The 14,746-nt window shown below is 34.3% G+C and overlaps 1 protein-coding gene across 1 annotated transcript; it reads right to left on the bottom strand.

Moving 5' to 3' along the window:
- Positions 1 to 5,717: 5,717 nt before the first annotated feature.
- Positions 5,718 to 12,002, bottom strand: LOC111694563 (small glutamine-rich tetratricopeptide repeat-containing protein 2-like). The gene is made up of 2 exons (XM_023463160.1): positions 11,615 to 12,002; positions 5,718 to 6,042 (listed from the first exon to the last, which is right to left on the bottom strand). The coding sequence occupies exon 2, from the start codon at positions 6,036 to 6,038 to the stop codon at positions 5,718 to 5,720; it is 321 nt and encodes a 106-aa protein (XP_023318928.1). The 5' UTR covers positions 6,039 to 6,042; positions 11,615 to 12,002.
- Between the last annotated feature and the right edge of the window lie 2,744 nt (positions 12,003 to 14,746).

The following is a 14,746-nucleotide window of genomic DNA, read 5'->3' as shown; positions in this document are numbered from 1 at the left end:
AAAATTTTTTTTTACGGGAAAAATTTTTTTTGCGGGAAATTGTCGTTTTCTTCCTTTTGCTCCCTCATATAGGAAGTTTTGTGATGGGATACATTTAGGCTTTCGTATATAATTATCGTAGGATATATTTAATGATATTTCTATATACTAGATCGAATTTTTGACACATTTTGGAATGTATGTGGGTGTATGCGGCTGTATGGCTGTGTAGAGCGATTTCTCGATAACGCTAGCACGTATCGTGACGGGGGAGGGCTTATTTTTTTCGTTATGACATAGGGACGAAGCCAGAAAAATTCATTTATCGATAAACGTAACGTTTTTTTTTCTATTTAAGAAAAAAATTTTTTTTTTTTTGCATTGTTTGTTTGAGATACCCGATAAAGCTGAGAGTCGCTTTCGTTTCGCTTTCGTAATTAGAAAGATGATATTAATATTTTCAAATTATTTTTAAGTTAAAAAAAAGTATGAGGAAGCTACTTGCCAATACATTGGCAGCGGTTTTTTTTTATTTTCGCGGCTTTCCTGGAGACTAAGGTAAAACGCAATTCGATATTTAGATTCCTCGTCAAATTATATATGATGAATAGGTTTTCACATTCCACTCGTAGACAATTAATACGAAGATGATCCGGCCTTCTTAAGGAGACACACCTGTGTTTAAGCCTGTGTTAAATATTGAATTTTTTTTTGTTTGATATTAAAATATGTTTTTACAGGTTCTTTTACAACAAAAAATATGTCTGTAGTTCCTTTTATTATTAAAATTCATCCAGGCTTCATATGGGTCAGATTCAGAATTTTTCAAATAAACCTTCGGGCGAGGTTCACGGATTTTCCTGAAATTTCGGTATGTTATAGTACATCGTAGAAGGGTCCCAAAACCTAAATTTTAAACCCCCTCCGCCCTCCTACCCTCCACCCCCGCTATAAACGTCTCTTTTCTATTTATATTTATTCTAAAGCCCTGAAGTAATTTAAAAATCTGAAAATTTTCATGAAGGTAATTTTCAACAATCCAAACAATCTAAAAATCATTAAAAATTACAAATGTTTTATTTTCAGTGAAATGGTTCGATATACCAGACCGGAGTATTTTTTTCTTCATTCTGACACCAAAAAACGATTCCTTGGATTTTTTCAGAATTTTTCATTCATGCCGATAAAGCCTAGAGCTGAAAAACCGCTTTTTTTCACAAAAATAATGTTTTTACGGCGGTTCGGAGACTAAAAAAATCTGGATAAATTTTTTTATTTTTTTCTTCCTTAAAGTACAAAATCTCAAATTTCGTCAAAAATAACATTTTTCGGCTCCAGACGCTCTCGCCTTCAATTAAAAAATCTGAAAAAATTTGAGATTTTGTATTTTGATGAAGAAAAAGATAAAAAAATGTATCCAGATTTTTTGAGTCACCGAACCGCCGTAAAAAAAATATTTTTGTGAAAAAAAGCGGTTTTTCAGCTGTAGGCTTTATCGGCATGAATGAAAAATTCTGAAAAAATTCAAGGAATCGTTTTTTGTGTCAGAATGAAGAAAAAATACTCTGGTCTAGTATATCGAACCATTTCACCGAAAATAAAACGAATGTAATTTTTAATGATTTTTTCTGAAAGCCTGAGGCACTCAAAAAATCTGGAAAAATTCCAGATTGTTTGGATTGTTGAAAAATACCTTCATGAATTTTTTCAGATTTTTTAATTACTTCAGGGGGTAAGGGGTAGGAGGGGGGAGGGGGTCTAAAATTTTGGTTTAGGGACCCTTCTATGATGTACTATAACATACCGAAATTTCAGGAAAATCCGTGAACCTCGCCCGCGAGTTTATTTGAAAAATTTTGTATCTGACCCATATATATTGACTTGTGATTTTCAAGTCCTTGACCGCACGATTTTGGATCCAACATTTAATCAATTGTGATTTTTAGGTCTCAAAAAAGTTTTGTAATTGAATTCTTTTCCACTTGAGTGTAGCAGATTTTTTTTAGTTATTTTTTTAACCTACTAATCTCCAAATATAGCAATAAGCGTCATTAAAACAGCAATTTTTGTCATTTTCTTTGTACTTTAATATAAAAAAAAATTCCCTAACATTTCCTTGAAATTCTGTTACAATTAAGTGGAAAATAATTTAATGACAAAACTTTTGAGACCTAGAGGATCACAATTGATTAAATGTTACATTCAAAATCATGCAGTCAAGGACTTAAAAATCACAAGTCAATATATATGAATCCTGGATGAATTGGCATAATAAAAGGAACTGCAGACATCCTTTTTCTTGTAAAATGACCTTTAAAAACATATTTTAACATCAGAAACAAAAAATTTTAATATTAATCCTTAACTTTCATGTTTTTGCATTTTTAGGCATAAACACAGGTGTGTCCCTTTAAGGATAAATATTTCAAATGACGTAGTCTATTGTCACTATTTTAATCCTTTCAAGTCAAGACTTAATTTAAGAGGAGGCTCTCATGAGACTCGATCAAAAAATCGATTTTTTTCTTGCATACTTAGTTAGCAAATGTCCCGTAGAATACACCCCGAACCCCGTTTTACCAAAATCGATTTGGTTAAAAATTGGCAAAAAACCGGAGCTGTCTTTTTACGAGCAAACGACCCTGGTAGAAACTTAAACCATAAGTTAACCAGTTTATGTCTTTGTTGACTCCCACTAGCCAGTTTATTAACTAGTTTATGTGTCTATTGACCGATAAAATATGCTAAAAACGACATGATTTTAGTTACTTTTATGGCTGGAAACTGGGTAATGTTTGATGGTTTTTATGCGCGAAAGCTGGTCAAAAACTGCTCAAGCGAAGCAGCACTTGAGCGTGACGTATCGACATGTAATTTTATTATATAAACAATTCATTATTTTATATATGATATAGGTATACTTTTGTACTTTCAAATTTAAATACTTTTAAAGTAAAGTGCAGCAGAGAATGAGTACTTATCTGAGATGTAAAAACATCTAAATATTGCTTAAAATCTAACCTCAATGTGAAAGTAGCTGAGCTAATTATGTTTATTTATATTAAAAAGAAGTTAAACATGAAACATACTTTATAGCTCGAGCTGCTAGACTCGTTTAAAAGCACTGGATGCATAGAAATAAAATCTACACTATCCTTCAATATCTTATTTCGTTGGCGTTCTCTATATTTTTTGTAACGCTTTTTATTTTTATTGTCATTTGGCACATCCATATCGAAATGTTTGTATGTAAAGTAAACGAAAACTGTTATTTGCAGCTCTGACGAAGCTCTACTCGTCAAAACTTTGCCCGATTACACACAACATACATAACCTGAAAATTAGCAGTCTCTTTAGACCGGCGCACATTAACCAGTTTTTGACCAGTTTGACGGTTTAATATTTAGGCACGAAATGTTCATCGTGAATGGCCAGTTTTTAATCTTGTAACCATTTCAACTGGTTAATTTTCTACCAGGGGATGTATGTATGTATTGTGACGATGTCAATGGGCGGTATTTGACGCGAATTGGGTGAACTGTGGTGTGTGTATACATGAGTGAATTGCACGACCGAGAAGCATGATGAGGTAGGAAATCGAGTATCACTCGAGCGCGCGTTCGAGGTTCAGGGCAAAGGAAGAGCCAAGTTAACCTCGGACGCGTCTCTCGGACCACGTGCACTGGGGAGCAAAATCGATCGCCTCGCGCTCGATGCGTCGTCGATCTGCGCGACAGTGCACACGGGAGATTCGCAATTAGACCGTGAGAGACGACGGACGTGTGGCCGAGTGAGAAGTCGCGAGAGAGGGAGAGTTTGGCCTTGGACGTTGTTCGTGGAAGCTGTTTGGCAGCGGTTGAGTTGTCGTGAAGAAGCTGTGTAGCAGCAGACGTCGAGTTGGCCTTGGACGTTGTTCGTGAAAAGCTGTGTGGCAGCGGTTGAGTGAGATCGTGAAGAAGCTGTGCGTGCAGCGGAAATTCGTGTGTCGTGTCCGTGGAGAGGCTGTGTTCAAGCCTGGAGTTCAGTGCGACGAGAGAAGAGTTGCGAGGTGACGAGGCGATCGTGAAGCTCGGAAGGCAGCGAGCCACGCGATTTACTGTACAGCGACCTTCTGATCAATCGTCCGAGGCATCTCCGAGGCGAGGCAAGAGCCCTTGGACCGGGCAGACCACGAGGACGGAGCAGCTGGAGGACAGCGGGAGACAACGTCGAGGAACGAAGGGGGCGGCATAAGAGCGAAGATAAGGTCGTAAATTGTAATAAGCTTGGTCGGTCAGGCGGATGCGAGAGAGTGTGTGAGATTGCGTAGTGCGAATGTATGAGTGGAATTAAGTAGAGTTTCGCCGTAGAATCGTTGTGTATTAGTCGTGGAATCGGAGTAATTGTAGCGAGTACCTTGGACATTCAAGACGTGGTTCGAGTCCACGTGTCGCGTTTCAGGCCGGCGCGTGGCCATTTTTGCGAAGCGATACTTCCGCCTTGGACGCTCCTGTGAGAGCAAGCGAGATAGCTTGTTTCGTCTTGGTCGTGTGTGACCAAATCGCACGTCTGCTAGCGCGAGCAGAGCGAAGGCGTCGACTATATTTCGGAGAAACGAGCCGATTGCGCGCAGTGCAATTACGCGGCACTTGACAGGGACTCGCGTCGGACAAACGTTGTAATCCGCGCGTTTTCCCCTTGGACTCGCGTATGATCAATTACGTCCGAGGCATGATACGATGGTAGCGAGGAAATGAGATACGAAATAGCGAAACGAAGCGTGAATGAAGTGATGGTTGTATTGATGAGAGTTTTAAGTTCAATTGAATAAAGAAACGAGTCTTTGTGTGCAAAAGTACATTTTGCGTAGTCTTTTCGCGAACCCTTCTCACTTATTTTCAGCTTGGACTGCCGACGCTCGCGGCGCACTTGGTGGCGGCTCGACCCCTTCTGAGGTAAGACTCAAAGATAGGCTAACTGGAGCCTCAGTAAGAAATAATTAGACGGCAGGCCGAGCATGGGCTAGTGCCCAAAACCTTGCACGTCACAGTATGTACATTCGCTTTCCAGAACTTTAAACGCGTTTTTCTCGAAACCATGTTTTCAGAATCGGGCGCCAAGATATCTCAAAAAGTACTGCACTTAGAGATACGCTTTTTATTTTATTTTAAAGATAATTAAATTGTCTGGAGCTTGAACCTATAAAATTTTAAATTTTATCATTATTATTATTTTTTGGAGCCCTTAAAAGAACCAAAAAAGGGCAAAAAAAATTTCCGAAGTCCGCCATTTTATCAATATTTAATTTTTTTGCAATTATTTAGGTTCAAGCTGCAGCAAATGTCATCTAGTTTAAGAGGTACTTCAGATTTTTAAGACAAAAACTCAAGGCGCTAGCTTGGCGCCCGTTGACGTATCTTTTTTTAACACGACCTCCTTCAAACGCTTCTAGGGGATACATAATTCGATATTTTGGTCTGAAAAAATTCTTAAATACAGTTAAATACATAATTTATAAGTACCAAAAAACTTGACTGCATTAATCACTTCCTTCCGTGAAAAAAAAAATTACGAAAAAAAAACGTTATTTTGGAGGCGCTAGATGAGAGCCTCCCCTTAAGATTTACCAATACGATGAATGAAATTCTTACTATTGTAAAATTTTTCAGAATATTTGTAAAATACTATTTAAATTTTGAGTTATTGAAGTTATTAAATTAATCATAATTTATGTTATAAAAAGAAATAAAAAAAGTATCTTACTTGGAATAACACTTTAAAGCATCGTTGAACTTTTCCATTTTCATAAGCGTGTTTCCTTGATTTTTCAATTTTTCGGCTTCTATTTTTAATTCAGATGGTGTTAGAGTAGAATCAATTTTTTCTTCATTTTTGTGGGCTTTGTACAATTCAAGAATATCAAAATTTTCATAATCTTCGGATGCTTTAATATCGTAAGAACTTTCTAAACATTGAATTGATACTTCTAGACTCTCCTTAGAATCGATACCCAGGTCGTCTTTTTCCAAAATCTGCTTGAGACATTTGACGATAGAAGCGACTAAGCCTTGGTACGCCATTTTCCTACAAAACATTATAATTATTATTTTATTACAAATTCGAATAAAATTATATTACCATTTATAAATACATTACAAGGAATTAGTTTAGAATGAAATTTACCACTTAATTTGAATTTTTTATTAATTACGTGAAACTTAAGTTTGTGCACATAAAAAAAACAAGAGTATACACTAAATCCAAATAGTGTAGTATCAAAATTATGCTCTTCAATTCAATTTACTATTCTATAAAGTTCATTTCGTACATCTATGCTTCGCAGTTAATCATACGTAATCTACTGATAGTTTTTAGTTGAATTTAAAAATTGGGCAGTACAGATTCAATGAAATCATTATTGTTAATAAATATAGTCTCTTTTTTACGGGAGAGGATAAAAAAAATACGGATTAAATATGCAACATGAATGCATTGCATAGATATTTCGGATTCGAGTAGTGGTAACATTCTGGAGTGCAAATTTTTAAAAATCTATTGTTTTTGTTGTATTATAGAATCATACTTTCAAGTTTCACCTCTTAAATTTTAGTACAGATATTCAAATTCTGAGTAAGTCAAACGGAGGATTGAGCAAAAGCAAGTATACGATAGAAGGAAAAACCTTTGATGGCATTTTTCTCGACTTAAGAGCTTATAAGCACCTTTATATCGTAAAATTTTGTATTCAATTTTTGAAAAGGATTTACTTTTCTCTTCTCATTACATTTTTTAAAACTCTTGAAAGATAATTTTCCATTAAGATACAGTGCTTCTGTAAGCATTTTTCGTATACTTCATAGGTTTAATTTTTTCTTCTTTTGCGTTTTCTGGCGAATCATGCAAGTTACGCAATTTATGGCGAGTTATGCAAGATTTAGAGCGAACTCTTTCAGTTGTAGCACTACACGCTCAGGATAAAAGAATAAAATTTGATACAAAAAAGTGTATTCTGAGCACGCAACACTATTTACAAGTGTTACCAACGCAGATTACAATTTTACGAAAAAGTTTTTAGAGAAAAAGTGAAATTCGGTCAAATAATACTTTCAGAATTAGAAGGACAAAATACACTTTAGCGTGCGTTACACTTTTCCTAAAAGAGTCAATGATACAAATTACAATTTTACCAAATCATTGCCTGCGAAAAAAGTGTAATTCGTTCAAATAATACTTTTATGAAAAATGTAAAATGCTTTAAAGTGTATTTTGCCCTTCTAACTCTTTTTGAAAGTGTTATTTGGCCGAATTACAGTTTCCTCCAACAACTTTTTCGTAAAAGTATAATCTGCGTTGGTAACACTTTTAAAAAGTGTTGCGTGCGCAGAATACACTTTTATGTATCAAATTTTACTCTTATAGCCTGAGCGTGTAGGGTCGCGTCCACTTTTCCAGAACATCAATGGCCATAAACGCAATCTCGGGCGAGGCCATCCGAGCCATAAGTCACCCGAATCTAATCTACTATAGATCAAAGGCAAACCTACTTTCGCGGAAATGACTTTACCGTCATGAAGATGACAATAGCGAGGAATACACAAGGATTTTTGAAAAGTGACAGGCTCAATGATCCCATTTGACAAAAGATTAGTGGACTCGCCCACTCATTCCGAACAACACCTTGCAGGCCGAGGGAAACACGAAGAAGTGAACGACGAACTCACATAATTCTTGACCAGTCACGATTGCTTAAAGTTACACTTCTGTCAAACCAACAATGACACAAGAGCAGCAGTGCTGTAGTAAATTACGCCAAAAATGTCATCTTTCACTGTGTTTGGGTCACAAAAAACAAGAAAAGACCTCCGTCACCTTAATGGGGGACCCTTGGTCTCTGAGACGTTGGTAGGATTAATGCTCGTCCCCAAACCCAACTGGCAAGCAGAGTCTTCCTTCCTCTACTCGGTCATAACAAAGCTGTGAGCCGAGGAGAAGACCAGGAGAAGATTGCCGGACATTGCGGTAAAAAGAAGACATAGAAAGTAGATAACATCCAGGAAGATCATGCTCTAGCCTTTACCCATGAAGTTAAGCTTAACGGCAGTCCCTGGGGAATGAACAGAAGCAGGGGAAGAGAATAGGCTTGAGTCAGTATTAGTAAAAAGATATAAGACCAGCCCACACATTGCCAAAAAGAATGACACGGACTTAAATTCAGCTGAACCAACACGATTTGGCGTGATGACCTTCGCCAAATTCAGTGACACAATCCTCGCTAATGCGATGACTTTCGGCAAGGTTAGTGACATGGTCATCGCTAACTTTAACATTATAACGATGACTAACTCTAAAGACGTAATCTTCGCTAATTTTAGTGAGATAAAATTCTCTAAATGAGCTACGCGCTCTTGGCTCTCAGAGAGAAGAGGGGATACAACATAATGCTTACTAACTTTAGTGACATTATCCTCACTAAACTCTAGCGACGTCATCTCCACCAACTCTTATAATAAGATAATCTTCGCTAAGTGAGCTGTACGCTCATTGGTTCTTGGAAAGGAGTGGGGATGCGGAAATGTAAGTCACTCAGCTGATGGTATGAATAAGCGAGCACAATCCCATTGAAGTCATTCTCTTCGCAATTATCAAGCGAGAATAATCAAGCTGCTCTAGCCGCTAACTGGAACGAACAATTTGTTTGCACACAACATACGCGATGACAAACTAATTCGTTTGTATCAGAACTGGTGTGCACAAAGCAGAATCAGCCTTTCTCAAGGCTATCCAAACTTGCAAATAGGCTCACTAGAGTTGTGGCACAAAAAATACATTTTTAATAGTCCTCTCGTCAAGACTACAAGAAATAATTTGTAACGGAGTTACAGGGTAAAACTCGGCCGATCGAAGTGGTGTCGCCCAAACGTCAAAACGGGCATTTGATCGGATTAGTTTAAGAGGAACTTCGCATTTTTAGTTTCGGGCAAAAATTGAAGGCGATAGCTTGCCGCCCGTTGAGGTACCTTTCTTTAACATGAGCTCCATCAAACGCTGCTAGGCGATAAATAATTCGATATTTTGGTCTGAAAATATTTGTAAATATAGTTAAATACATACTTTATAAGTACTAAAAAACTTGACTGCATTATTCACTTCCTTCCACGAAAAAAAAAATCACGAAAAACACGTCATTTTTGAGGGGCCAGATGAGAGCCTCCCCTTCAGCGCAATAAATATTCATTTCCTATCCTCAAACTATTTTGGTTACTTATCTTAGACACCTGGATCTAGAAAACATTAAATTTCATTTTTAAGAAGTTGTTGGATCTCACTCGTGACCCAAAACATTGCAATATTGCCTACAGGCATGGCATGAGATCATGGCAAATAGTGGCCTTATGTGCAAATATTATTCACCTCATCACACCATCGATAAAATTCAACTCTGCGTAGGTACTTGAAGTGTTAAATTAGTCAGTGAAAAGTGTTTAGACAAGAACTTGTCAGATCTACAGTGCTTGTATTAAAATAATAATTATTTGAAGCGTTAAAGGCCATAAATATTGAAATTAAACGCTTTATAATGTCATAATTTAACAATATTGCAATGCTTTGCAAGATGAGTTACAATAATTTCAAGATTCATCAATAAAATTCCAGGTATCAAATCTGCGTGCTCTCATTTTAAGTAAATCGGCGTTTTATGAAATTATAGAGAGATATAAGGCTGAAGCTTAGTAGTTAGATATAAAATAACTTGTTGCAGTGCATATTCATTTTTCATACTTTACTTAACGGAATTGATCCAAAAAATCATAATTTCAAGAACGGAGTTTTTCGCTAAAATTATAAATATTACTTTTATTACATACACATAAATGCATAAACCAAAGGTTTGAAAATTAGTAGTTAAGTTTGAAATGACTTGTTAAAATGAATGTTAAAATTTCATTCTTGTTGCTCTTACAGTTTTAGGAATGACTTTGAAACTGATGATTACAAAAATTGTGCTAATTTCTATTTTCAGTGCATGGCTCATGTTGAATTTTTAATTTTTAAAGTCATTTTTAGAACTTCATGGGTTGTTAGCTTGGAATTTAAAGTAGTATTTAAATAAATCATTCAACACATTACTTGTCAAAATATAAATCTCAAGCTTTTAAACTTTTTATGAACCAAACAGAAGTAAAGTTTCCATCGGTGGTATAAACCTCCTTTTTTGAAATTGTGATTTTTGGGTTAATTTCTATGTTTCAAGAGCCACAAGTATGAAATTTGAAGGTGTATTGCAATAAGTTGTTTTAAACCAACCTATCAAATTGCAGACCTCTAGCTCAATAGAATTTCATAAAACAATGATTTACTTGAAATGAGAGCTCACAGATTTCATACCTAGAATTTTATTGAATCCTAAAATTGTTGTAACCTGGCTTACAAAATGTTTACAAAATTTTAGTTGCAAATAAATAAATGTTTATTAGCAGTTTTAAAGTTGATAACATTGAAGAAGTCTCAGAGAATGTTTTGATCGTGTGGCAGCGAGTACTTTCATTCTGATATAATTTCACTGCTTTGGTGACTCGTTTAACATAAGCTCTTAGTACGCATTCTTTTAGTTAAATAGTAGGAGTAATTATTAAACTGGACTTATTATCTTAGGTTAAAACTGAATTATTATGAATACTCAATAAGGAGAAAACTGAAAAAGTTTTTAGGTCCAAGACAATAATCTCAATTACTTCCTTACTCATAAATAAATAATCGTTCATTGTGTTAATTAACTATAGATAAAAAATTTACTATTTTATAATGTTTTTGAAACAGCAAGAGAACAAGAACAAGATTGATAAAAAATAGGATATATATATGAAAATATTTATGATAAAATCACTAAAAATCTATTTTTTCTTCAAAATTTTTTGTAAAGCATTCAGTGATTGAAAAAAAATGTAAATGAGAATCTCACAAAACTACATTTTCATTATCAAAGCAAAGTTAAAATGCTAATTCAGATGATTGAATATGATATCATCAATTCATAGCAGTATCATATTTACTGGACTATTATACAAATAACTGAACTCATTTTTAGTACATATATGTTAGTACAGTAGTAATATAAAAATGTACTTAAATTTTTTCATTCATATCATAAGTAAAAAATATGTTACTAGGTTTCATCACATTTTAATTCTCTTTTATGCAAATTCCTAATTTTTGTAAATGTAAAAATATGTCAAACATCAATAGCTTATTTTATATCTTCTTTTATTTTGCTGTCATATTATCATTAACACATCGGAAATCTTGAAACAATTATTACTTTAATTTGTAATAATAACAGAAAATTAAACAAGGTAAGGGAAGTATTAATTTAAATATTGAAACAAATTATTCAAACCTTTATAGATTTAATTTATTTAAAATTTAATGTTAGTAACTAATAATTTAATACCTCATAAGACTTAGTAGCATTTTTATTATGAATATTATAAAAATACTTTGGATATATGCATGACATATTGGTTTTCAATTATTTTCTACATATAAACATACATAAAGATATCATTCAAACTACATGCCCTACATAACGAATTAAAATTTGATCAATTCTAGTTCTTTTAATAAAAGATAAATTTTACTTAAATTGACAAGAACAAACCTTAAGAATTGTATTTAATATATATGTATATATATATTTTTTCTTTTACCTGGAAAGCTACTAATCACTAGTATGATGAAAGTACAACCAAGAATATTGATAAGAAACACAAATACACTAAATAATTATCACCTCGAAATGTATTTCGAAAAGTGTAACTTAACCAAACTCTTTGAGCGAACAAATTAAACTGAGGGTGCATTTATTAGGCCCGAATTACAAGACCGTCAGAATGTCAAAGTTAAAACTGACAAGTAAACTGAACATCTATGCGGGATCAATTGGTAATATTTGTATCTAACGAATTGTTTTGATGATTCTCGATTTTTAAAATTAATAATATATGTCACAAACTCACAATATGAAATCCTAAAATTAGTGATTTCGAAATAGCTTATTGATTCATTTGAGTCTTGCACACAAAAAGGTATTTTATACGGACCAGACAAAATTAACGCTCGCCTATTGTAAAATCTGTTGTTTAATGCTGAATCAAAATTTTTATTTCAATTAATATTTAATTATTCCATGCATTTTGGACTCGGATGATAAGCAGTTTTAAAATTGTAACTGCATTATATACAGAAGAAAAAAAAATTCCATAAGAAAATAAATGATCGAAAAATGATTATGTTCCTTAAAAATTATTGAATACCCCTTGAAAAAATTTCATGGGATCCTAAAGAAAATTTTTTCAAGGGCCTATAAGAAGGCTTACTTTAGTTTTAAAATACGTTAAAAATTCTTTCTTGTGATACGTTTTTTATGTTAAGGACCCGCACTCAGTCGGTATTCAGTAACGAATTTTTCGTCCGCAATTTTCTGAATAAATAATAAATATATACTTACTCTCTTGTTCTATATTCTTTTGTTATTACGTTGTTATGCAAATTTTTGAGTAAATTGATCAATATATTGTTGTATTTGGATTTTTATAACCTCTATAAACAAGATATCCCAAAAAAGTTAATTTACGTAAGCTTATAATAGACAATTCCATGAAAACAATACTACATATAGGCATAATTGATTTAACCCCCTAGACTTAATTACAAAGTTCGAAGATATGATTGATGAAGATAAAATAGTTCTGTACTGAATACCGACCCAGTAGGTATACCAGGATAGTAAAATTATGAAAACAATTATTAGTCAGATATTCAGGAAATTTTTTTCTAGTTATTTTAATTATGACGAACTCTTAACTGTGCGACCCACGGTCATAGATTTTTGGTGTACTTAATTTACATATTCCTCACGTATCTTTGAAAAAGCTACAAAATGCGATTGCTGCATCGAAAATATCGGATGTACTGTCGGTATTTACCCAGCAATGTTGTTATCTAATGGTAATTAGAAACTATGGAACCGATATGCACGATCTCATGAAGGGCCCGATATGCTCAAGCCTTCCATACACACAATAACAAATAACAAAGTCCAGAAAAGTCAGTCCCCGCCAGTAAGCCTGATTATGAAAGAAACCAGATGGCGCTTTACACTGTTTGTATATTTGGGTCAGATTCAGAATTTTTTAAATGAACCTGCGGACGAGGTCCACGGATTTTCCTGAAATTTTATGTTATAGTACATCGTAAAAGGGTCCCAACCAACACGTTAGACCCCCTCCCCCCTCCTACCCCCAACCCCGCTATAAACGTCTATTTTCTATTTGTATTTATTCTGAAGCCCTGAAGTAATTAAAAAATCTGAGTACTTTTCAACAATCCAAATGACCTTCAAATTTCTTCAGAAATTCGCATTAATCTTTGTTATGCTTTAGAATGAGCTAGGGGGCTTTAATCGAAAACTTGAAACGGTCAAAATTTATTAAAATATGACAAGGAATTCAAAAACAAATATTTTCAAAATTTTCTACCGGGATAAGCGTTTTTCAGCCATAAACGTTATCGCCTTCAATTAAAAAATCCGAAAAAATTTGAGATTATGTGTTTTGATGAAGAAAAGAAGAAAAAATTTCAGATTTTTTGAGGCCCCATATCATCCGAAAAAAATTATATTCGTGAAAAAAAGGCGTCTTTCAGCTCAAGGCTTCATCTGCATGAATGAAAAATTCTGAAAAAATTCAAGGAATCGTTTTTTGGTGTTAGAAATTGAAAAAAAATGCTTCGGTCTGGTATATCGAACCGTTGCACGGAAAAAAAAATAATTTAAATTTTCAATGATTTTTTCTGAATACCTGAAGCACTCAAAAAATCTGAAACAATTCAAGGTTATTTGGATTGTTGAAGAGTACCTTCATGCATTTTTTCACATTTTTTGATTACTTCAGGGCTTCAGAATAAATACAAATAAAAATAGACGTTTATAGCGGCGGAGGAGAGTAGGAGGGGGGAGGTTGGTCTAAAATTTTGGTTTTGGGACCCTTTTATGATGTACTATAACATACCAAAATTTCAGGAAAATCCATGGACCTCGTCCGCAGGTTTATTTAAAAAATTCTGAATCTGACTCATTTATATTTATAATTGCTTTAGGTATATACCCGGCGAATTGTGCAGACACGGGTGACTGCACGAGTTGGCTGCTTGTTCTCCTTTATCCATTCATATGACATTGCCAACCTTTTAATACAAATAATTAGAATTAATTTGTCAGTTTTGACGTTTTCTAAAGAACTATTCACTTAGCTCGCTTATAGAAATTACACTTAATGTTAAAAAAGCAAGCTTTTATCTCGAGTAATTAAAAACTCGTTCAAAATTCACTCTAATTATTTATATTGAATGCTTGGCAATAGCGTATCGAAGTAGAACAAGCTATTGGCTCGTGCAGTCGCCTGTGTCACAACGCTGGGTATACCCGCAGTGTATTGGGGAAAGCGATATATGCCACCGCGAAATGTAAAGATGGCGGACTTACCCCAGACATTAACACAGGATGTATGGGAGCCACGCAGTTAATTAATTTTTGTAAATGAATGAAATATTTTTACGAGAATCCGATCCGGTCAATATAATCCTTATTTAAATATGTTCATGTACAAAAATTTTCGTTAAAAAACGTCTGTCCCTTCGCCTGTAATCATTTAATTAAATTTGCTTAACCCTCTATCTGACTTTTATTTCGGCTGCTGCAGCCCTACCATAACCTCGCTTAGACAGCTGTAGC

This window comes from Trichogramma pretiosum, unplaced genomic scaffold (genome assembly GCF_000599845.2).
Source record: "Trichogramma pretiosum strain Unisexual culture from Peru unplaced genomic scaffold, Tpre_2.0 scaffold28, whole genome shotgun sequence".
Classification (NCBI taxonomy): domain Eukaryota; kingdom Metazoa; phylum Arthropoda; class Insecta; order Hymenoptera; family Trichogrammatidae; genus Trichogramma; species Trichogramma pretiosum.
This window is presented reverse-complemented; position numbering and strand designations above follow the sequence as displayed.

Bases quoted from the DNA above. Each gene is read 5' to 3' on its own strand.
- LOC111694563 (XM_023463160.1), bottom strand. From the start codon at position 6,038: ATGGCGTACCAAGGCTTAGTCGCTTCTATCGTCAAATGTCTCAAGCAG.